This window comes from Hypanus sabinus, chromosome 4 (assembly GCF_030144855.1).
Source record: "Hypanus sabinus isolate sHypSab1 chromosome 4, sHypSab1.hap1, whole genome shotgun sequence".
NCBI lineage: Eukaryota > Metazoa > Chordata > Chondrichthyes > Myliobatiformes > Dasyatidae > Hypanus > Hypanus sabinus.
In genome coordinates this window covers 129949592-129975694 of record NC_082709.1, presented here as the reverse complement: position 1 = coordinate 129975694, position 26103 = coordinate 129949592, and the positions used below count along the sequence as shown (strand labels likewise).

The 26103-nt window shown below is 40.9% G+C and overlaps 1 protein-coding gene across 13 annotated transcripts in view; it reads right to left on the bottom strand.

Annotated features, from left to right (window-relative positions):
• Positions 1-26103, bottom strand: part of dmd (dystrophin) — a 1939431-nt gene that overhangs the window by 73303 nt on the left and 1840025 nt on the right. For all 13 annotated transcript variants that reach the window (XM_059968142.1, XM_059968139.1, XM_059968147.1 and 10 more), the window contains 3 exons: positions 15208-15409; positions 11637-11722; positions 5073-5230 (listed from right to left, as the gene is read on the bottom strand). In XM_059968142.1, coding sequence (XP_059824125.1) covers positions 5073-5230; positions 11637-11722; positions 15208-15409 — 446 coding nt within the window. The remainder of the gene's footprint in view (positions 1-5072; positions 5231-11636; positions 11723-15207; positions 15410-26103) is intronic.

Here is a 26103-nt window from a genome sequence, read left to right as displayed (position 1 = left end):
CTGAAAACCAAGGGAAAATTCCCATGCTTGGAATTCAAAACGAGAACAGGATGAAAACCTTGGACCAATTGTATGCTTTTTATTGTGGCCTAGATTCCTGAGGAATTATTTGAGCAGATTAGTAAAGGGATAATGAATCTGTGGGATCCCATCTGAAGAATTATTGACTCTTTAAACCAAACAGGGCGAAAACATGCAGAGAGATCCATCTTATCAGTGCAGACTACACATTACAAGTAACTCCAGACAAAAGCAAGAAACCCTGGTTCTATTTGTGCTTTTCTTTTCATTCATGAGTTCCATGGTCTTGGGAAAGGACTGGCCATTAGGTTGCTTCCAAACCAAATGCTAAATTTTTGGACATCTACCGCAAATAAAATACTAATTGGCATAATCATCAGAATTTTGAATTTCATCAACCCAGAGCCAGCCATCCCCTCCTCCAACAGGAATCAATCATCTGCGTGGATGAATGAACCACTTTGGTGGTTCCTTGCCTGATGGAAGGGAAATATTATCCTGTTGTATGGTAGGCCTATCGAACGACATGTAAACAAACTAAAGCCTGATTTATACTTCTGCGTTGAATCTATGCTGTAGGTACCGCTTACCCTACGCCATAGGGTGGCGTGCACCTCCCCAAAAAGTAACTCACACGTCGCAGTGACACAGACTGCAACAACTGTGATTGGGCCACTTGGTAGCATTGCATTTCCTCCTATGCATTTCCAGTAGCTTTTTCTCCGCCATGTCTGTAGGCTGTGCATACGACGCAAAATAAATGGTTGGAGACGATGAACCAAATTGTCAAATCTACCTGCCAACACTTGAAAATATTTGAAATGCATTTCCTCATCCATGTCTCTCACGAAGAAACTCAGCACAGTAGCGTAGAAACCCCAACATCAACTAGCGTTTTGGCGGTGAATTGCAGAGCGACAGACACACCAACATACGCAGAAGTATAAATCAGGCTTATGGCGTAGCCCGTATGCAGAGGTATAAGTCAGCCTTAAGCAAGGCACCTGTACATCCTTGGTACTAGTGATCTTTTGTCCTGGTTTCTTTATTGCAAAATAGAAGACAACCATTCAGCCTACAACTGCCTCTGTCAGTCTCCAAGCAGAGCAATTCCACAAGTCCCATTTTTCTCTAACCCTGCATCATATTCTCAGTCGCATGCTCAGAAATTTTATTTTCTGATTTGTTCTACCGCTTATATACATTAAGGAGCATTTTACTTCAGCCACCTGGTCTACCTGCACATCATTAGGAAGTAGTAGAAAACATGAAACTCTGGCCTGTTGCTTACAGACTCATCTCTCTCGTCTTTGGGAACTTTGAGAGAGCAGCACTAACTGCTCTGGCACCATCATACAATGATTTAAATGGAACAGTGTGAAGATATCAGTAATGTATTTGCCTTGAGCAAACCAACTATGAAGGTTTTCAGAAAAAAAATTTATGCTCTTTCACCTGTTGCTTTTTCCATAAACAGCCACGGGGATTTAGAACTTAATGAATGCACTTGGTCAGTGAACACAATTTCATGGTAAATGCATTTTATATTTAAGAGGATTTAAATGATTTTTTTTTTCTTTACATCATAATACATGTGATAAGAAGCATATATTTTCCAGCATAGCTTGGACCTCCAAGAAGGTGCTGCAATTTGTATAATCCCCAACTACCCAAACCATTGACTTAGATACTGCAACCTTACAATATAACAGAAAACTGCCTTTTAATGCCCTCACAATAAAAAAGACACTCAATATATACTGTATATAGTACATAAATTATATATTGGAATACATAAACTGAATTTGCTACTGACTGGCTCTGACCATAGTAACATTTTAACAGGTGCTGGATAATTCGTCCAATTTGCTGCATCTGCAAACACATACACATCTTTTAGTAGGTTTTTCGCAATCCTGCCCAACTGATTTTTCTTTCCCACTCACTGTCCTATCTGACATCAGATCTGGGATTAGATCTTGTTACCTACAGGACACTGGGTAGGTCAAACTAATGCCTTCCCTATGAAGCAATCAGGCAAGTTTTACAGAAACAGTTTGGAGAAAGAAATGGTGAGCATTTCATGTTGATGAAATGGAATTAGCATGGAACACTGAACTTCCAACACATTCGATTTTTTATTTCAGATTCAGAGCACTTTGAGAAATACTTAAATTTTTGTTTTAAAAAGTATTTACCCCTGATTCAAAGGACAAGGACTTAAAAGCTTTTGATAAAGCTCCCTTCTCATTTGTATACTTTATTAACTGAAGTGGCAAGTCAAAACCAAGATTCTAAAGAGGGTGCTGCTCTGAAAGGCCTTCGTGAAAAGTTCATCATTCTTTTCCTGACGTTTATGGTGGAAGGCATTGTTGGGTCATTGGGAACAGAACAAGTCAAAGGTAAATGTCATCCATGTTCTTTTGTTAAGAATGACCCTTCAGACTACACACATCTACTTAAGCATGAGATGATCTAACAGCACAAACATTTGTTGCTGAGAGGTACAATAAACAACCATGTCTTTACACTGTACTCACAAAAGTACAGGTATATTTAGAGACCCAACATGACCTAATGTTCACAAAGTTGCTTACGTAAAAACACTGAAGTGATAGGATGTGGACATTTACACACACAGCAGACACAAGCCCCAGCCTGCAGACTGCCAAGAGGCACAAAGGAAGAAAAAGGTAAACTTTCAAGACCCTGTAATCCGTTAGTCTCAATAGACCATGGATTTGCACCTTGGAAAGTTTCCAGGGCGCAAGCCTGGGCAAAGTTTTTTTTAAAATGGAAGACCGGCAGTTGCCCAAGCTGCAAGTCTCCCCTCTCCACGCCACCGATGTTGTCCAAGGGAAGGGTATTAGGACCCATACAGCTTGGCACCGGTATTGTCGCAGAGCAGTGTGTGGTTAAGCGCTTTGCTCAAGGACACACACGCAAGCCTTAGCCAAGGCTCAAACTAGTGACCTTCAAATAACTAGACGAACAACTTAACCACCTGGCCACGCGCCAACTTTCAAGACTAACTGGAGCAGGAAAAGGTATACTGCAGCACATTAACTTATCCCAATTTTCTTAGTGAAAGGTGTACACTCTAGATATTTTAAAAAAAATTATTGTATTCATGTTAGGTCATCCTGCTGTAAGAAAGATGCCTTCAAGCTGGGAAGTGCAGGGGAGATTTACAACGACAATACCAAGACTCAAGGGATTGGGATACAAGGTTGAGCAGAATGGGACTTCATTCCCTGAACTTTGGAGACTGAGGACTAACCTTATGGAGGTGTATAAAACCGTAAGAGACATAGATAAGGAGAAAAAACTCAGTTCTATTCCTAGATCTGGGGTGTCAAGAACAAGGGCAAAGGTTTAACATGTCAGGGGAAATTTTTTCCTCATAGGGGATGGTACGTATATTGAATGAGCTGCCAGAGGAAATGGTTACAGCAGGTACAGTAACAACATTTAAAAGACATTTGAACAGGTACCTGAACAGGAAGGTTCAGAGGAATATGGAGCAAATGTTGGCAAATGACACAAACTTAGACAGACTTGTTGGGTCAGAAAGGTCTGTTTCCATGTTTAGTGGCTGACTCCAAAATGAATGGCAACTGCACCAACGGAACATTAACTGTTCTGTTAATTTTCTCAGTGCATATGTGTTAAAGTAGATCGGGAGTTACAGCATTGCTTTAAATTCAGAATGAAGATCAAGATCCTTTGATCACACAAGAATCTTTATTTTGTCCAGTTATTGGTCTTTATTACCACTTCTTTTGTGTATCGTAAAAATTTGTTACTTTATAACTTTCACTAAAATCATTTTACTGTCTTTGTGTCTCTAAGGACTTGACTAAAATGCTTCTAACAAGAGCAGGAAAGGAATAAAGGTAACTCTTAGGAACTGCTGAAACTTCAAAATATGTGCAGACAGGAGAGGCACAGAAACTTGAGTGCATCTTAACTGAACACATCAATTATCATTCAAAACACAAGTAAAGCAACAGATCAAAAAGACACATGCCCTCTGCATGTCTCACCATTTAATAAAATTAAAAAACTGAAGCATACACACATGCAACATGCAAAAATGAGCAGAGAAATCCTCTGACATTGAAATCAATAGGCCTTTACTCATTTACTAATCAAAAAATCTATTGCTCTGAAATTCTTTGTAGCTCTTTGAGCAAGACAAATTTGCTGCCAGCAGCACAGTTCTAAGGTGGTTTTCCTGAATTAGAAAGATTTCTAATTCATCATTTGACAAACCTAGTTCATGCTTGTATTTATCAATCATTTGAACTCATTTAAATTTACTCCTTTTCACTTTTTCTAATCTTTATCCCTTCCATTTCTTATGCTTCAGGTCTGAATCATGATCCATAATCTCAAACCCTCCATTAGTTTTCCATGCAAACGTTAGCTGATCTGTAGGGCATATTTCAATGTGAAAGCTTTATTAAGTTCTCACAGAAGCTAAAGGCACATGTATTATTAAGCCTCTGGGCTTAGTTGGCTGCATGGTTTGGAGGCTCAAGACAGACACGGTGACTAAGAGAAACCAGCATGAGCCAGGTGTTTTACCGACCTCTGAGACAGATAAGGGTGAAATATAACAATTATAACATTAGATCATGATAATTACAGAACTTCTAAATCCTCAGAAAACCTTTTTAAATGCCTATCTTACTTTTGTGCCAAAACCAAGGATTGAAGGGCACTGTGCATAGCTTGCAAATCCATCAATAACCTCACCCCCGCCAAAAAAAAGTCAATTGCCCCATGTACCGACTCAGTCTTTACTGGCTGCCAATCACCCGCTAAAAAGCTACACTGAAACTGAGGTGCAAGATTTTAATATTTACTGCTGGCAAAGTTTGGGAACAGACTCAAATGGAGCACAGATGCTCGCACAGACAAGTTAGGACAAATTTTCTGCCTCTGTGCTATAATTCTGCTGTAATTCCATGTAATTTATGCATTACATCTAAATTCATCAGTTCACTGAGGGAAAAAGAATCCTGGCAAAAACATCATAAACTTACAAACTGGAAGCAGCTGCGAACACTGGGTTCAATGTTGCTGCCTCCAAAGGATGCAACTTCTCCCAGCTGGCGTGGAATCTGAATTGCATCATGCAGTAGAAGCCCAAGCCTGCGCTGATCACAGAATCCAGTGGGACTCGCCACTTGCTTGAACAGATCTGTAAAGGAGTAGTGTTTATATTAGAAGATGAATAATTTCACTTAAAGGAAAGCTCCAAGACACTAACCTGCAGGAATGGAGCTTCAACGTGACAATATGTTATTCATTCCTCTCTACGGGCACTGAATTTACATTGCAGCTCAGCATCACTTGGATGCCTGGATACAGGTTTGAATCCAACTTCAATCCTGGGATGGTTTCTGGTTAAAGTAATTTTAGAAATTCCAATCAACTGAAACAACTGGAGAACTACCAATTGATTCTATTTCATTGATCTCAATGGAATGAAATAATATGCATTCATGACCTTTGACAATTCCAGTAATATCTGATTTTCGAGACAAATCTGATGGTCAAATTCTTAAGGTGCCACAGACAGCTGATTTATAGCTAATAATGTGGCTGCACGACACATATTTATTGGCCAGAACACCAGAGATAATCCGTGCACCTCCTCAAAAATGCCAGGGTTCTTTTACGTCTGCAAGAAAGGGACTTTGCTTATCATCAGGAGATTGGCATTGTCAAAAATGCTACAATCACTCAGCACTGATACTTAATGACAAATAAGTTCACTGGAATAGAGGCACAATGGCTGATGATGAGATCTGCTGATATTAAAATGTACAAAGAATTAAATTATGCGCAGCCTCTCCATAGTATAGGCTTATTATTTTGCTAACGTTACTTTGCTGAACAGTCTGCCTGGTATTGCTTCTCATGCACATTATAGATGATACAGAAGACATTGGTTTTAGTGATTGCATTGAATAGATTATACTGCATTTGCTTCATTATAGTCTGTGTGGATGCCCCTTGTAATTTCATGCATGCTGAATTGCTACCTGCAGGGGTATCACAATATGCAGCATTGTTGCCCTCCGTGGAGTCATTGATCTGCACAACTACCCCAAGTGATCTCACCGTGCAGCACAGCTTCAACTAGAGGGGTTGGCAAAACGCTCCATCACTGATTCAAGCTATTTTCTGCAAAGCTGCAAATATTGTTTATACGGCATGCCAGCTAACAGTGGTGTCGCTATGTTATCTGCAGTGGTGTCAGTACATACTAGTCCGGCTTCTTGCATTTGTTCCAGTATTAGGGTTTCATAAAATGTTTCAGGCTGTTTATAGTCTTCCTGCATACATACATACATAGTTCTGGGTAGCAGCTTATTTACTGCATACTTTTAGCCAGAAGGATGTCCTCAGTGGATATACCAGACCACAATGTACTAACACCTATTTATTGTACTTGAATCCTGAAATTTAGTCTTCACCCAAACTTAATTGATCTTTAATGTCAGATTCAAGTATAACACTGGGTAGACACTTTTTCATGATTTTTGTGCAATCAATTTAGCATGAAACTCTTCAAATTTACCTACTTGTGGAATGGCTTTGTTTGCCTATATTTTCCCATAACATTAAATATTACACATGATTGCAGTCAATAGAAAAAACACACTGTACATGCTTGTAGTTCAGAATCAGGTTCATCATCACTGATTTGTCCAGACCTTTATTCTTTATTCTTTAGCAGTACAGTGCAAGACATAAAAATTACTACAAGTTACAAAAATAAAACTGTTCCTGACATGTTGAGTGAGAGTCCTTAGATTCTGTACCTCCTCCCGATGGCAATAACGTGAAGAGGAAAGGCTCCAGATGGTGAGTGTTTCATGATGGATGCTGCCAACTTGAGAAACCACCTCTTGGAAGATGTATTTGATGGCAGGAAGGGTCGTGCCCATGATATAACTGAGTCCACAATCCCCGTGAGATTACGTGCATTGGTGGCACCATACCAGGCTGATGCACTGAGGCAGAATGCTCTCCACTGTAAAACTTCAGAAATTTGTAAGTCATTATGTATGGGAGGTCATGTTTGATGAAACTTTTGGGAGTTTTTTTTTGAAGAGATGAATAAGGGAATATTGTCCATATGGATTATGTTAAGGCCTTAAACAGGGTCTCGCAGGCAAGGCTGATCTGGAAGGCATGGGATTCAGAGTGAGGTTGATTCCGAATTGGCTCAATGATAGGATGTAGTGAGCAATGGTTGAAGATCAAAGCTCCAGCTGGAGATATGAGACTAGTGGGGTACCCCAGGGTTCAGAGATGGCACTCCATTATTATGCAGACATGAATATACTGTACATGGAATGATCAGCAAGTTTGTTGATGATACCAAATTAGGGATGTAAAGGGGGGGGGGGGGTTCTTTTCTTTGTTACTGCGTATATTAATCAAAATGGCTTCTTTGTTTTGTTAGAAGTAGGAATGCTTCTTTGTTGCAAGAGAGTGCTAGAAGCTTGTTTGGGTTAAAACTTACTGATAATGAGAATTGTATTCCTTTGTAAACCAATTGGGATTAATGTTGTTCTTTCTTCTGAGTCTGTAAGCTATTGTTGGCGGGCTTTTGGGGAGATTGGCACGAGGGGGTGAGAGAGAGAGGACGTGATGCTGTAAACTGGGCAAGGAACAGACCCCAAGCGGGGGTCCAAGGCCAGGAGGTACACCGAGGAGAGGAGACGAAGATAGATGTGCTTGGTTGACCACTTCGGCTGGTCCTGAGCTGAGAGTCGAGGAGTTTGGAGGGGATCGAATGGTGGCCAGAAGACTTCAGTAATTGAGCTCCAACGGTAGTGCACGAAGTGGTTTGGACTTCAATAAGTTTGGCGCCTCTTCTTTATTTTCTTTTCCTTCATATATACTGTATGGTTATTAATCAGTTATAGTAATCTTTATAAATTGTAATCATTTAATCGCATAAGGTGTCCTGTTTGTTCTTTGGTGAGGCGGGGACATCACACAGCATCCACACAAGCTGATTACCCAGTTTGGCGGGGCCAAAGGCTGCTCCCCCTAGACGAGAACGAGCTGAGCAAGCCTGAGGCGACCCAGGGCATTACAGGGACATTGTTGAGAGTGAAGCAGGTCACAATGAATGCCAAACAGACCTTGATTGGTTAGGGAGATAGGATGAGCAACAGCAAATGGTTTTCTGCTCAGATAAATGTGAAGTGATGCACTTCAGACATCGAAATGAAGTTGGAACTGATACAGTGAATGACAAGGCACTGATGGAACAAGTTCATAGTTCGCTGAAAGTTGATAAGGCTGATTAAGGCATTTAGCAGTCAAGGCATCAGATTTAGGAGTAGGGATAACGTGTACAAGCCATTAGTGAGGCTGCACTCAAGTGCTATAAACACAAGAAATTCTGCAGATGCTGGAAATCCAGAGCAACACAACCACACAGGGATTCCCAACCGTTTTTATGCCATGGAGCCCTGCCATTGACCAAGGGGTCAGTGGACGCCAGGTTGGGAACCCGAGGAACTCAGCATCATGTGGCTGCCTGACCTGCAGAGTTCCTCCAGCACTTGGACCACATACAGTTCTAGACACCCTGTTATAAGAAAGATAGCAGCACGCTGAAGAGGATGCAGAGGAAACTTACAAGAATGCTTTTATCGGCTAGAGGGCTTGATTTAGAGTGAGAAGTTAGCTACACTGGATCTCTATTCCCCGGAGCATAAGGAGGGGTCACTTCACAGGAGTTTATAAAATCTAAGCGGTATGTATTAGTTGGAAGCTCAGTCATTTCCCCAGGGTTTAGGGGTCCAAAACAAGAAGCACAGATGCAAGGTGGGAGCTACTTAAGAGCCCTGATAGGTAACTTTGTCACCCAGAAGGGAATGAGTACCTGGGATTAACTGCCAGAGGAAGTGGTCGAGATGGGTACAACTGCAACTTCTAAGAGGCATTTAGGTAGGTACCTGGAGAGGAAGGGGCCAAAGGTGGGCAACTGGGATTAGCAAGGATAATGGTAGTCGGTGTGGAGCAGTTGGGGTGAAAAAGGCATGTTTCCATGTTGTAGTTCTCTACAACATACTAAATCTCCACAAAATCCTACAGAATTAGAGCTTCTGACATGCCTTCTTCATGACTGACTGCATGAATGTGCCGGGTCCAAATCGACCCTCTGAGATGCTGACCCTCAGCAACTTGAAGCTGCTCACCCCTTTCACCACAGACCGCTCAATGAGGTTTCAAAAGAAGCTCTGCTTTTCTTTGCTGCAGCTCCATGATTGCAGACATTGCCCACAGCTGGACAATCACAACGGATAAAGTGAAATGAAATAAACCTAAAACAAACTCATTCATTGTATAACCAAACTCTATGTTTAATAGATTACTCTGAAAGAATAGTTTATACCCCGACAGGTTTTGTACTCTGCTCAAGTCTTTTCTTGAACAATAGAAAGCATGGTAAAAATCCCAATGTGTTCAGATATTGCTTACAGATATAAAAAAATTGGGACCTGAAGGAGTGCTATGCATAATGCAGTGTTTTATTTATGAACCACTACTTTACCTCCCCCAAGCTAGATTTGGGAGGAATTCAGACTCAAGTCAGAACAGTGGCAAAATGTGTCTGCTGAAATTGGTGAAACCTATCAATTCTGTAGGTCAGTGCCAGAAAACTCAAGAGTCACATCTGTCCCAAAGAACACTCCATCAAATACCCGCAGCTAGATAAATAGATCCAGCTGTGTGGCTGTACAGAAAATCTTTGTTCATATTTTCCTCAGAAACATGGGTAATTAAACAGGCATATCCTGTGCGTGAACAAATACTCCCAAATGATGCTCCCAGTTGTGTTGTCAGGATATCGGTAGATCCCTCAAAGTTGCACAGGGAACGGTCATCTGTTCCACACACAATGACTAGCATTTCTCATGAAAATGCAGCTGTTGTGACGTTCGATTTGAAAAGAACCACTTTCACAGAAATAGTGTTTGGAGAGGGGGAGAAGTAGAAAAATCAGTACTTCCTCCACAATTAAACCATAGCACACTAGGGTGCTATGTGCAAACAGATCAATTGTCAGAACATAAAACAAGGTTTCCCTGCCAAATATTTGCTTCCCGATCAACATCTTTAAGAATTCAGAACTACTAATGCTCCCTTTTCCACAGAAATTCTTGCATTTTATGAAAACCATATAATCAATGTCAGCAAGACCAAGGAGCTGATTATTGACTTCAGGAGGAAGAAATCAAAGGTCCACTAGACAGTCCTCCATCAGGGGTTCAAATGTGGAGATGATCAGCAACTTTAAATTCCTCAGTGTTATTATTTTGGAGGCCCTGTCCTGGGCCAGCATGCAAGTACAATTATGAAGAAAGCACTGCAGCACCTCTTCTTCCTTAGGGAGTTCACAAAGATTTGGCATGATACCCAATTCTTTGATAACCTTCTATAGATGCATCATGGAGAGTATATATTGACAGGCTGCATCATGGCCTGGCATCAAAGCACCAATGCCCTTAAATGTAAAGTCCTACAAAAAGTAGCAGATACTTTTTGTCCATCGAATGGAAGGTAAAGCCCTTCCCACCTTTGAGTGCATCTACATGAAACATTGTAGCAGGAAAGCAGGGACCTCCACCACCCAGGACATGCTCCCTTCTCATTGCTACTATCAGGAAAATGCTACAGGAGCCTCAAGACTTAGACCAGTAGATTCAGGAACCTTTATTACCCCTCAACCATCAGGCTGTTGAACCACAAGGGAAAACTTCACTCAACTGCATGGAAATGTCCCCTCGACCTATGGACTCCGTTTCAGGGACTCTTCATCTCATGTTCTCAATATTAATTATTTATTATTATTACTTTTGTTTTGTACTTGCAGAGTTTGTTGTCTATTGCGTACGTTGAATGCTCAAGTTGGGACAGCATTTCACTGGTTCGATTATGGATTTATTTAGTATGCCCACAAGAAAACGAATCTCAGGGTTGTATATGGTGACATACATGCTCTTTGATTTACTTTTAGTTTACTTTGAATATTGTGTTGTGTGCTGATAGCGAGGAAACATGAAGAACACCAGTGCTGTTCATACATTGGAGACGTATTAACTGCTTGCGGTGATTTTAATCCCAAGCTATTACATAGTGTGTTAGGCAGAACAAACAGGATTTGTCTATTCTTCTTGAGGATGTAACCAGGAATCTTCAAGTGTACTATTTTCAATCTGTGGCTTATTGTGGAAGTTGTGCTTGTGAGTTAATGAGGCATGTCAACTCCAAATGTATTAACTGCTCTACTTTCTTTTTAGTTACAAAAAAAAAGAACTTGTCATTCCCATACTTGCCTTGTATAAAGCTACCAGAAAAATCCTATTAAAAAGTGAAGAGATCTGCATTATGAAATCAAAGATATTAGGAAACTGTCTGCATTTAAAGCAGATCATGAAAACAAAGACGAATTGAGAGCCATACTTCCCTCGACTAGAACTGACTCAATCAGCAAAGCTCATTATTACTTCAGTGAATTCAATAAAAGGGAAATAAACACAAGCCTTTGATATATTTCAAGACAAACTTACAACGATATTTATCCTCCAGGTGTGCTTTGCACAAAGACATGACTCCGCTTTTAAAGGACAGGACACGAATCTTCCCTGTTCGACCACTAGAGAGAGAAAAATTAAACTTAGCAGTGGTATACTGTCAATGGATTCAACCAGGAGTTAAAAATTAAAATATTTTCTGTGTGTTACAAAACGTACTGCCTTATGGCACAAGTCAGTTTGAAATACTGGAACCACACGACCGGGGCAAATATCAAATACTATAACCAAAAGACACGTAATTCAGTGAGTATTGTGAAAGTAAGGATGCCGACTGCCACTTGCCACATATCCTTTGCAGTTCAAACAAATCTGAATGATACACATTTTGCTGTAAAAAAAAGCACACTTTGGTTGTTCAATGATGCTGCAGCTAAAGGTTGTCATTGTCAAATGTTCAGAGTAATCTGTGTAAACTGGTAGATCATGATGCATTTCTGGAGCACAAGCAATAAGCACTGCCAACTATTTTCTGCTCTCTGTATTCAATGAAATGGCAGGCCCAGGGTAACGGCACATTAGTCAGAAACGAATGACAGGCTGGTTGTTTCAGTTTTGTAAACTGCAACCCATGCAAGATTCAAAAAGACCCATGAAAAAGTGCTTGAAAATCTTTTGCTACTGTAGCAACAAACAGCTGGAGAAATAAGTTTTCTCTGTTACAATGGCAGCCACACAGGTAAACCAATTGTTTTTTTTTAAATGTGATTTAGATGCTCATACTGAAGGTTTAAAATGAGTAAGTAAAACAAGTCTTGCATCTTCTTTTCATGTTAATGTGTTCTTTTTAGTTAATACAAAGTGATGATGGGGAAGGGGAGGTGAAGAGGATGAAGGCGTTGCTGGTGACTTCATTGAACAGGTGAGATACAAAAGGAATCAGAGAAGTTGTTGAATTGTCCCTCCTGTCAATATTATTTTGAAGAGTAAAACCAAGCAGATCTAAAAAACAAACATAAGAAAATCTGCAGAGGCTGGACCTAAAAACCAGCTGTGCATCTGACCCTGCTCAGTATATGGACTTGATAAAATTACTGCCTTTGGGCAAGCTACCAATGCCATTCAATACAAGGTCAAAATCAAAATTATGATCTGTGGGTTTAATTTTACATTCTGTCAAGTTCATATTTAAAAATCAGCTGAGATCGCTACAACTATCCTCTGAAAATACATGAAGTGTTTGTGTGGCATACTGCTGAACTCCAGCATGGTCCAAGTTCATTTTTTTTTGACAGCTCTGCATTCAGAAGAGATGACATTAACATGGCATGACTGCTGAATGCAAAGGAAAACAAGTATCTGGCAATAGGCACAGGATCATAGTCATCCAGCATAGATATTGTTTTTTGGCTCATCGCTCCCATGCTGACCTCTTTTGCCCATCCACGTTTTTGTAGATGCATGAAGTCAGATCAGAACTGGACCACATGAAAGAGCTCCCACGGTGGAGTAGGCTTTACCACTGCTGTTGAAGTCAATAACAATGCATCCTTTTCCAAGTGAATTAGCAATACATGTGACAAATAAAACTAATCTCTAATCTCTCTTTAAAAACCAGCACCCAGAACTGTTGGTGAACTAAAAAGTAGAAATTAGGTTAAATTACTGTATGAAAAAATGTTCACTTGAATTTGATTTTTTTATTCAACAACTGGTTTGAAATTAATTCACAATGGACCCCAGAAAATTCTTCAGGCCACATATTTTCCAGGGAAGTCAGCTCTCAAGCAAGGTGCCTCAGTACGTTTACTGTGCTCAACTACAGGAGGGTGCAATAAAGGAGTATGGAATGAAAAGCATCTGCACATTGGAGATAAACCTGAATTTATAACTGTGTGGGCTTTGCCAGTATCTCAGCCAAGCATAAAATGTACTGACAACATTTATTGGTTTCTCACTCCCTTAGAATGCAGTGTCTCCATTATGCACACTTTCAGGGCAAGCAATCAATTCCTGCAATGGATACAGCCACACAACTTTGTAATTTACACAGAAATTGAAAACCAAAGTCCCAATGTTCCCTCCTTTAGTATTCCAATTCCTGCTTAAAGGAGCAAGGCCGCTGCCAAACATTAACTTTTATTGCTGGGCCTTTCAGCTGATAAGTGGAACACATTGCTGATGCGAAAGGTTAAAACCCTAACTTCTCTCGGGCGTTGAACCCCTCAGTTCCTTTGGGTCTTGAAAACAAACCACAGAGGTGCTTTTTGGTATCGTGAACCAACCAGCAACTGAAAATTAAATCACGTCCACCAATAAACATAATCCACTGAGCAGCATTTAGATTTTAATATAATCAAATATGTGACGATCTGTGGGTCTCTGAACAACCCTTGTCATTAGTGATGTGATTCTAAGAGACTTCAGTTACCCTGTGCCCATACCTATAACCTTGCCTTTAACACAGTGAATTCACATCTTTCAGTGTCTCAATAATCTGATGCAACTAAACAAGGTTTATGTTTAGAAAGAAAATGAAGCAATCAGACCTACCCTAATCTACTGGATGGAACTGCCCAAAATAAACCTCCTGAATGCCAAATCCTTTTGTGGGATTGCTCTTTTCAGACTACGTTTATCATGGTTCTTATACTTTCATTCTTATTTTCCTCCTGACTGACCAGCCAACTTAAAGCAAGAGCAACTGACCACTGACTCTCATCATGGGTTGCTAGGAATTATTCTACAGATGTGAAGGGAGAAAAGGCATCCATTAGGTCCACTCTACCCAAACTCTGCATGCCAACAGCCTCTGCTGCAATTTAACAGCACTCCAGATTTTGGACTCCAAGTGTAACCTACTTTATCCCACTGAATATCTGCATAATAAACGAGCAGTACCAATCCCCAGCATGCATGCTGCTGCAAGGCACAACTTCTTTCATGACAACTGCTTTTTTCATGCAAATGTTGTTTGTGAGGGACACAGTAGAAATTCGCCCTCTTTCCTTTGCACTTTAGGACGTACATGTTAAAACCATTTCCTGCATTTTGCTTCCACCCGTGTCAATGGATCATAACCTCAGTAAGCAAAGGCTAAAACAGATGAATTTCAACCCTATTATGTGTGAATGCCAAATATATCACTACAACCACAATGCAAATAAAGTATTTGCCAATCTATCCCAAAGTCAACATCCTTTGGCTTAATTCTTTGGACAGCAGCTTCCAGGTAGTCTAAGCAATTTTAAAAAGGAAAACTGACCATTTGGAAGTTAAATTGTTCAAGAACATTATATGGGATTAATTTACTCCTAAGCTTACTGTTAACAACGCATCTTTAAAAGCTTAACATTGACTATATATTGACTTGGGCATTTTTAAAAAAATAAAGTCAGATTCACATGGCTCGTCATGAGGACGGAAGACACAATTTAGTGAAGGAACCAAATCACAGAAAGTGTAAAAACATACAGGATGGAGTGAGCATTTAGCACACATGACAGGATGGATAACATCCCTCCCCCAACGTAACTTTGACGCCTCACAACACGTTCCTTCTGCATTATTGATGTTTGAGCCACTCACTGTTCAATGCAATACTTACGTGTCATAGACATTGAGGAGCCAGTTAAGACACATGTCTACACAAAGAGGCACATTAACAAGGTTACTGTGTTCCTGCTCCAAACGATCATAGATTGAAGTCAAGCAGTTAATTATCTCCAGAATATCCATTAGTTGGTCATTTTGCTTCAGATTGTGCTGGTCAAATGCCTCGCAAGCACTTGGCAGGGTAAGAAGATCCACTGCAGAGAAATGGACAAAATAAATAATTAGACTGGGATTTGTTTTTGTTTAAAAATGTTGTTTTTGATAGCATTCCCAAACTGCAAACTCAGTAGGTGGCATCACATTTATGCAAATTCAACTAAATGCCTTGTAACACAATATGAGCCAGTATCAAATACTCGGCATGATTATATTCAAATCTGCCAACTAGCAATAATGGGGGAACAGAAGCATCTGAATACAAGTTTTTTCAAATAAACTGCAATACAGATCCAGACTAACATTCAGAAGCAAGAAGCAAAGGTGATGAATAATCAGTGAATCCTCCTTTATTTCTAGACTATGCAAATCAGTTAAAATATCACAAAGTATCTCCATTTCATTGGCTGACCTTGGGCATCAATTCCGTTTTGTAAATTCTGAAGTGGCTAATGATGTTATGTAGTCACCACAGACAGGACAGGTGTGGTGCAGTTTGTGAGGCAGTCTACTTCTTTTGCAGGGGACACAGATGTGTGCTCCAGATGTAAGGGCTGGGGTTCTCAATACCACTTCAAGCACTACTTATGCATTCTGAACAAGGATTGGCCAGTGAGGATGGTGCGATTCTTCATGAAGCTTTGAGAACATCCTCGAATCATCTTCTCTATTCAGCTGGTGGTCTACTCCAGGGAACAAATGTGTTTCAGAAGTCTGATTATGGGTGCATGAATGCCCTGGCCGTAGGGATGCTGGCCTGGTAGAGGGCACCAACCTGTACTCATTCTTCTTGTGAATTTGTTGTAATTGGTGAAGAGTATTGCTGGTATTTTTGCAGTACCTTGATACACCTGCTACAAATAACCCAGTGGTGAAATCTATCAGCAATGTCTGCCTTGACCAAAAAAATGGCACCTGAGACACAGTGGACGACATGAATGCCAGACAACTGCAAGGCTGAAAAGCTGGCACAGAGGGCAGTAATAAAAGTTCTTGGATCATTGGGGTCTCTTCCGAAGTGGAGGCAACCTGCACAGGATGGACGGGTTGTAATTGAATTGGAGGAGGGCCCATATTCTAGCAGGGAAATTCACTTCTGCTACCAGGGAGGGTTTAATCTCGATTGCCAACAGAGTGGGACTCAAGAGAAAAGTCAGTGAGAAGATCGAGGTACGTGCAACAACCACGGTATGTTAACCTACCAAACAGGATGAGCATGTTTGCAGTACCAGGGCAGCTAGGACCATTGTTTTATAGTTATTTTAAGGAGCATGACAGCTAAGGCAGACAAACTGAGGGTGTGGGATACTTTAGCCTTTAACAGAAATATGGCTGAGAAAAAGAGCAGGACCTGGCAAATAAATGTTGCAAGACACTGACGCTTTAGGCTTGACACAAGAATAGTTAAGAGTGGAGTTGGGTACTACTTATTTTGATAAGCACGGACATAACAGCAGTGCTTAGAGGGGATATTCTTGAGGGATTATCTTACGATACCACGTGGGGAGAAATTATAAATAAGTGGATGGCCACCTTGGCAGGGCTACATTATAAACTCCCAATAGGCAGCAAGAACTTGAGCATGTGTCAAGAAATTGCACTTATCTGTGAGAATGGTGGGATAGTGGAGTGCTTATGGGAGATTTCAATTCTCCTGATATTGACCGACTACCTAGAGTGCAAAGGGTCTGGATGGGGTGGAACGAATGCAGTGCATCTAAAATAGGCTCAAATTCAGGAAGGAGCAATGCAGGACCTCTTAAGGAACGAGGCAAGCCAAGTAACTGAAGTGGCAGTTAGGGAGCACAATTCTAATAGTTTTTAAATATTTATGGATAAAGATAGAACAGGACCACCTTTGAAAATATTAGGCTGGAACTAGCCAGAGTCAACTGGGTGACTATTTAAGGGCAAAGGGACCATTGGTAAGTAGAAGGCTCTTAAAAAGCTCATAACAAAAGTCCAAAGGCAGTATATTCTAGTTAAGGTGGAGGGTCGACATTCCTGATTTGGTGAACGCTGGCTGATGAGAGACAAGAGGCTCAGGTCAGGAAAAAGGAAGCATACATTGCTTTTAAGCAGCTGTGTACAATGAATCCCTCAACAAATACGTCATTTAAAAAGTATAAAAAAGCTTACGAATGAAATCTGGAGGGGGGTGGGAAGAACAGAGCAAGGGTATGTGACGGATTTGACAAGCAGAATTAAAGATAATCTTGAAAGGTCAACTGTTATATTAAAAGTAAAAAGAATAACTAGAGAGAGAGTAAGTCCTCTTAAAGACCATCAGGACCATCTATATGTGGAGGAGGTGGTCATGGAGGACAATGTTATGGATGCCAAAAAGCTTTGTGTTGGAACATATGCATATCATGAGGGAAGAGGCATCTACAGCCTTGAAGTGCAATCAAATGAGCAAATCCCCAGACTTTAATCGGAGGCTAGGGTTGAAATTGTGAGGCCGTTGTAGAGAAATAGGACTTGTCATTAGCCACTGATGAAGTTCCAGAAGACTGAAGAGTGGCTCATGACGTTATTCAAGGGTAACAGGAAAAGCTGGGGAACAACAGGTCAGTGAGCCTGGCTTCAGTTGTTGAGAAGTTACTGGAGGGAGTTCTGAAGGACAAGATTCAGCATCACTTGGATTGTCAAGGCCTCATCATGAACTGACAGCACGGTTTTGTGTACAAGTCATGTCCATCAAATCTTTTGGAGTTTTTCCCAAAAAGCTAAGGGGATAGATGAAGGTAGAACAGTGGGTGTTGGCTGTAGGGACTGCAGCAAGGCCTTTGACAAAGTCCCTGATGACAGCCTGATCTGTAAAATTAGGCTTAAATTAGGTCACGTGGGATTCAGAGGGATCCAGTGAGGGGAATTCTGAATTAACTTGATGATGGGATGCAAAGGGTGATGGTTGAAGACTAAATCTTCAACAGGAGGCTTGGGATTACTGGGCTGCCCCTGGGGTCCATTATGAATTATGTAAATTATTTGGAAGGCAATTAAATGATTAGCAAGTTTGCTGAAGATACTAAATTAGAGAACTTATTGATAGTAAAGCAGGTTACAATGATGTGCAAAGATATCTTTATCAGTTATGGAGACAATCTGAGGAATAACAAATAGTGTAGCGAAGTGATGCATTATGGACATTCAAGCCAGGGTAAGCTGAACACAGTGAATGGCAGGTCACTGATACGTGTTGTGAAACAGAGGGAATACAAGTGCACAGTTGACTGAAAATGGGTGCACATATAAACAAGATGGGGAAGAATATGTTTAGTTTGGTGGCCTTTACGAATCAGGGCAGAATTGAGGAGCAGGGCAATATGTTGTAGTTACTCAAATTTCTGCTGAAGCCATATTTGGTGTTGTGCCTACGTTGTCCTATGCTTTCGTCAATGAATTGATATTTTGGAGCTCATCTCCAAGTCTACATAAACCATCTGGAATGAACACTGAGTTTTCTAACTTCAGGTAAACTGCTTCTTTAACAATGTCATCATCGTGGATTTTTTGTCCCTTTGTCACCCCACTTCGTTAATGCCGATAACAGTTACAACATGCATCAATTACCAGATCTGTCGTAACCAAATCTCCATGCAGTTTTTTGTCTTGTACTTCAGTCCTCCCAAGTTCTGTTTTGACAACTATAAACCCTGCACTCTCCTAGTTCCAACAAAGGGTTGCTGACTGAAATGTTAAATGGTTTCACATCACAGATACAGGTTGACTGGCTAACCTTCTCCAGCATTTCTCTTTTCCTTTCAGACTCCTATCTTCAATTTTGTTTTTGATCTATTGCATCTGATTAAATAGTGGAAGCAAGTCCAATTGTTAAATAGGTGAAAGGGTAGAAAATGTGCCCATTGTGAAAAATGAATGAATAACTCTTTCAAGTTCCCAGTCTGATATTAGATGGAATGGCTCAATTTAGTGCTTCACCATTCTACAATCTTATGACCTGCTCAGCAAATGCAGGATCTAGACAATCCTTGAGAGGAAAAGACCTATCTACCAAAGTTGTCGTCTGCAATAAACCCTGCCTCAAAGGCAGAGGCTCATCAAATATTTCTTTGTGACGCACAATGGCACACAGATTAGTGACAGATCTATCAGTATATTTTGTAAAGTAAAAACAAAACCTTGCAATGGTTGCATACAGGAAAATAATAAAACTCAGACTAGCAAAGAAACAACACATGCAATTCAGGCCCGTAAGGAAGAAAATAAAAGATGCTGCCATTTATTTGTACAGAGTAGCAGTGACCATGAGGAAATAGCACAGAAAATTTCAGGACGATGGCAGAACCGTGATTGGTGGTAGAGGCTCGAGGGACCAGACAGCCTAATCCTGCTTCAATTTCCATGTTTCTTGATGTTGCTACAAGACTTCCTGTGCTGGTGCATATTGCACACTGTAACTAAACAGTTCATGTTTGTCCAATACAAATGAATCAAAACCAAGGCTTTGAAAAGGAAATACGAGGATATCTGCAGACGCTGGAAATTCAAGTACCACACACAAAATGCTGGTGGAACACAACGGGCCAGGCAGCATCTACAGGAAGAAGTACAGTTGATGTTTCGGGCCGAGACGTCGACTGTACTTCTTCCTATAGATGCTGCCTGGCCTGCTGCATTCCACCAGCATTTTGTGTCTGTTGCTTTGAAAAGGAGTCATCCTGATGGGTACATTGTTGCCAAAGTATTGGTTATTCTAGATTTCTTTAATAGCTACAAATTAGCAGCAATCTGCTTCGAGTGAAGCTCTTATTCATAGTTAGTGTGTCACCGATATAAACCTTTTCTAAAAAAAGTCAACTATATTAAATTGCAGCCAAAACAGATTTAACCATATGAAGCTGCTCGTCTTGGTGGACGTTGGTAGTCGGCAAGACTTTTGTTACAGTAGTTCCCTTCAGGGACTGAGGTGCATGGTTCTTCGATCATCAATTCATTATGGAACTGGAAATGTAAAAATAGACCATGGACAAGTGATTGTGGAAACCCCCTGGAGAATCATAATCAATGATAATTAATTGATTTCTTTGACTGGATTAATTAGAGAGAAAGCTTCAGTCTAAATGGGCCGACTTTGGTAAAGACAAATATTTGAAAATACAACCAGTCCAAACTGACATGCGACATCTTTGTAGGAAAATTGACTTTAAAAAAACATGCTTACTTTAAACCTACTTGCTAAGAGCTTGAAGCTCCAACAGTCACAAAGAACATGGATGCTTTCTTTGATGACTTGAGTAGTAGCAAACTGTTAGCTTCAAAACCGTTGCTTCATAAACCTCGGGGCATTGTAAATAAAGTGACTGTGCTGCAATTCCTATCATCTAACCCTCAACTGAACCTGTTCATCATTAATGAAGTGCGGCAGGTTCCTAACAATGCCCCTTCATAAAGAAATACTCTCTATATTCATTTGCTCTGTACTGAAATGTTGCTTACAAATGTGTCAACCATTGCAAAGGCTATTGACAGTTGATAGCATCCATGACACTCAAAAGGTATTTCGGTATCAGCAACCTGGAAGTAAGAGGATTGGTAAGAAGTTCCGTCCAAGGCCCAGACTGCACTGCATAGGAAAGAGTTCCTGACCAAAAATCAAGATTCTGCAGACCTCTCACAAGATCTTCAGATGGGAAATGCTGCAAGACTGTTGGATGTGATCTTATGTAGTCTGATATCAGACTGCGCCAACATGCCTTGAGTTGCTTTCAGCACGAGGACGACTTCTTCTGCACTAGAAAAGTCTTTCTGCATACCTCTGCTTCAGTACTGAATTCCTTCCCTCCATCGACAGCTTTGAACTAGCTGTCCTCTTAAGGACATACAGATTGCCACAGATGGTCAGGGAGAATTACACGAACTCTCATGTAGTACTCCAGAATCTCATTGTCCAACTGGTGGTCATGAAACCACACAAATCAAGAGAAAGGCAATGATCCTCTCTTATTAGGAATCTGTGGAACATTTGTTCAATGTTTGCATCACTCAGTTTAGAACAGACTCAGTTCTAAAGTGCACGAGGACAAGGACCTTCAGCAGACTCTTATTGCAATGTGGAGCCCATGAAAGCATGTTGTTCAGCCATATGCCTTTAAACTTGTGATAGTATTGGATTTGCTGACCGTGTAATTCTAAGATTCTAGAGCTTAAGCTCTTCTGGATATAAAGAGCCACGAGCCCTCTCACTAAAGGGAGATTATGCTGTAACTACCCAATCTTCGAAACCTAGTTCAGTTCCCTGTTTATTCTCCACAGCGTGTTTAGCAGCCAGTACCCAATGTTCTAGCAGTGGGCTACCTCTGCCTACCAAGGGGAAGATATTTCCAGCTAACAAAGTAATTTAAAAACATAATTCATTCATTTTCAGTGATACATGCTTAAATCCAAACAATACGATTTCCAAAACACAAAGCAAAAAGGACAACACACAAAGAATTTCCAAAACACAGCTCCAATTCCTATAAACTAAGAAGGACATACCAACAGTTTGCAAATGAAAAAGTCATGTGTGATAGGAATCAAAGCTGGACAAAGCTCACCCCATATTTTTTCATGACCTTTACCCCATCCCTGATAGGCCTACTCTACATTTATACCCTTTTCTCCACTTAGGTAATTTCATATGCATATGATATTACCTCAATTATCATTTTCAATTATCAAACTGTCTACAAGGATCTTGTGAACATAATCTTGGTTTAATGTTCACAGGTCACAATTAATGCTGTAAAGTCAGCTTCCTTGAGTACATAAACCTACCAACTTTAAAGACAGTTATTTAAAATGCTAAATGATATTATCCAACTGCTCTGCAAGCTTTCTTGAATTAAGCAATTAAGAGTCAGCTTGTCTGTTTGAAATAACCCAAATTAAATTCATTCTCACACTGCCTCTTTCAAGCAGTAATAAAGCAGGAGTAAGCTAGCACCTTAGTTCTCACAGAGCATGTGTGCTATAAACAAAGCTTGTTTGCAGAGCTGTGTTTAACTTCAAGCTGATTACTGCTTGCCGCTTACATGTTAAGAACAAGACTGACTTTCATTCACGGCCAGAAGTCAAACAACTGTTAGTTGGAAGTTTGCTTACAATTGTTTGTGATCTTACAAGTGGCAGCAGCTTGTGTTTAGAAAGCCTAGGATGGCAAACAACCGAGTGAGTGTTCATCACACACTGTGCACTTTAATCAAGACAATTCGTATTTGTGCAGGTTTCCGAGGGTGACAAACACCAAAGTCAGGCAAATACCAGTTTTCTCTGTTGGGATCTGGTGAAAGAGCTAGCTCAGCATAATTTTTCTTAACAGTCTCTCCATGATCTCCAAGTATTGATCTTTTACTTCTGGTTTCCTTCTCAATGTGTAACCGTAGGACATGAGTTTGTTTGCTAGGGGTTGTTACAGAGATTGGAAAGGAAGGGGAGTTACCCAACTGTTTGGCTCATCTTTACTAAACTTTGTTGATGATTCAAAGGAAGCCCTCATCTTCCATGGAAAGTGCTAATTTATAGTCACCTTCCAAGTTATGGAAGGCCAGAGTGTCTAATTCTGGTTGAGCAGAGTTAAGTATGTCAGATACTTGCTTTACTTACCTACAACCTTCTCTTTCATACAGATTCAACTCTCACAGGATCTGAAATGACTTGGGCACCCATTCTCTAGGACATTTAAGACTAATGTGCTGACAGTCGGCTGATAAATACTATCAGGGCAGACTTCAAAAACTATGACTAGCTCAGGTCCAGTTATTGGGCACAAGGTGCATTTTGCCGACTACTGTGCTTCTCATGTACCTAATGTGCACAGATGGTGCCTCTGCCAAGCAACATGAGAATCTCAGCAGAACAGTCAAGTGGGAGGAACCTCGTCAGGTATGGCCTTAAGAAGTGAATGCCCTCATGTAGCTTAGGAGTTGGTATTTCATCCCTGTTGTTGGGAATATGATCGTATTCAATGAGGTTAGCAAGGGTAAGAGGACCTCCCTTCTAATTGACAGCTCTTCTTCTGGTAACTTCTGAAGTTCCAGAAAGTGTCTTGAGAGTGTATGGAGAAATAGAACTTTGAATACTGAAAATGTCAAAGAATGCTGATTTTGACAAGGACATTGCTCTGATCATCCAATATGACATTTGCCTTGGAAACCTTTACTGCCTACATCTGTGTATAAGCTAGTAGCTGCATGTGATGGATGCTCAACTGGCTCCGCACTGTGCTCTCCTGTGGGTGTGCTAGATCCAGTAATAGCCTATGGTGCTGGCCCTGAATGAAGTGCCGCTATGTGCTGGTCACTGTTACACTCAGTCCAGTGTATGATGGCTTTACAGTCTTGTTTGACGTGCTGCTGAAACACAACATCCGAAACATTGCATTCTCTTTCAGAAAGTGTCTCTGGTCTACAGTGGTTTTCAAATGGTTCCATTTATTATCAGAGAATATATACAACCTGAAGTATTTGTCTTTGCACACATCCATGAAAAACACAAAAACCCCAAAAGAATGAATGACAGAAAAACTCCAGAAGTCCAAAGCCCCTCCTCCCAGCAAACATCAACCACCCGCTTCACCCATTTCAGCAAAAAATCATCAGCACTCACCACCCACCCAGCAACAGCAAAGCAAAGAGATTATGATCTGCAGTCAACAAAAAACGGTTGTTTACCCGACAGGCTCTCTCCCACTAACAAGCCACAGAGAGATCACCCAATGACACAGCAAAGGGGTGATGAACAGTCACTGTTATGGTGTTACAGACCACTGCATGGCTTCACCCCCACCCCGAGATCCCCAACCTGAGAATAGGCAGTAAACTCTCCCCATTGAGGGAAAAGTGTGCAACTGCTCAAATACAGAGATCTCTGTGCATACATCTGCTACAGTGAAATCCTGAAGTTCCATCTCCCACAGCGCCTCAGTCTGCAACACCAGCCTGGAATCGGTCAAAGGTGCTATCTTCTCAGCCATGCCTACAGAATGTCAGAAAACACTCTCTGAATTCTCTGCATTTCCTTAAGGGGTGAGGTTTCTTATCGACAGGGTATCGTCTATTGGAGTACACAATAGAGTGTACTACCTCAGTTTTGTTGACTGTGATGGGGTTTTGGTTTTCCATGCTTTTGCTGCAGGTCTCTCTTTAAATGACATGCTAACAGAATTTAAGAGCATAAAACTGGGGTCATTTTGCATTTCTACGTGGTGGCAGATGAATTCTACATAGAATGAAAATGGCAGATAGGGGACATGAGGCTTCTGTTTTATACTTGAACCCTATAGTTATCCATTGTTCTTTGATATTGTTTGGTAGTTTCTCTAGGGAGTATTTCTCTTGCTGTGTCCAAGAAACTTAGCCTAAATCGATAATCATCATTTTGTTTTTGCAACTTGTTGTTCCAAAGAAGGATCTGCAGGCTCCCGCAGCTTCCATTCTTTATGCAAAAGCTTCATAAAATTAGAGTCTACTGAAGAAAGAGATTCCTCATTTGCCACCAGAGAGCTATAGCATTTGTCCAGCCTCTGCCACGGCACTTGCAAACCTCGAAATGGAGTATCGATATGAACTGCTCTAACTCTTCTTGCATATTACAGTAACTCCTCAGCAAGCAACTTAAAGAGGTCTTGTTTCTCCACTAGGTTTGAGCAAAAGCTTGACTTGCAGGACTGACAACCGCCAGATCGGTCACTGAACACTTTTAGTCCTGAGGTGAATGGGTCTCAATGAGCCAGATACCAAGCTAAATCTAATGCACCTTCAGCTGCTGAATGAGACAGGATAGGTTAATGCATGTCCTGGGATGCGTGGAAGTTCAGACTGTCCACGTCTGTGCAGATGGGATTGGCTTCAGTAGCAACGCCTTTGCAGTCTTGAAACTGCAGAAGGGGGGGTTGTGGGTCGTTGCTGCCATAAGCCTCGACTGTCAATACCTGGATTATCTGAAAAGCATGCTGGCTGTGTGGTGTGGACAGCTCCTTGTAAAGCTGGAGCACCGCCTTTTGTAGCCAAAATGTGTTTGAACATATTCTTTAGTAAAACGCACTGGCTGTTATGACAGCAAAGCATGACTGATTCCAATTATAGCCTCACCACTATCTAAATCAGATGCTACTTCACCTAGCTTTGCCTCAGCTTCATACTCCTCCTAGAGCATACTTAATGCTCAAGGAGTGTACATCTCCACGTCTGTATGATCTTTCTCCATTTACATCGCAACTCTAAGCTTCGCATAAGCCACTCTCATTCTGAACAATTCTGCTCCAGCACGGACTCACACTGAAGCAATGCTTTCAGATTTCATGGTTCCTCTCAAGCATCATGAAGATGTGAAGAGTAAGCCACATTCCAACCTGGCTTCCAGGTCTTGGCGATCGACATTGAGCAGGTTGGAAGTGGACATTATCGTCTATGTAGCTCAAACACGTCTCCAGCCTACAGGTGGTGTTTCTGAAGACGAGTTATCTTTTCATTCAACTATCCTCACGTCGCATACATACATAGCTAAGCAACGAGATAAACACTCTCTCAAAAATCACCCGAGATGGCAGCTCGCTTCAGTATTAATAACCACAATTCTTACTTGTTAACAGATATTGCAAGGGCAAATAAGGAAAGGATGGAGATGTGTCACCTTCCACCATGTGCTTCAAATCTAACCTACAAAAACGAATTCATGTAGGAAGTGACAAAAAAGCAGCTTGTGTCCAGAAAGTGATGAGCAAACA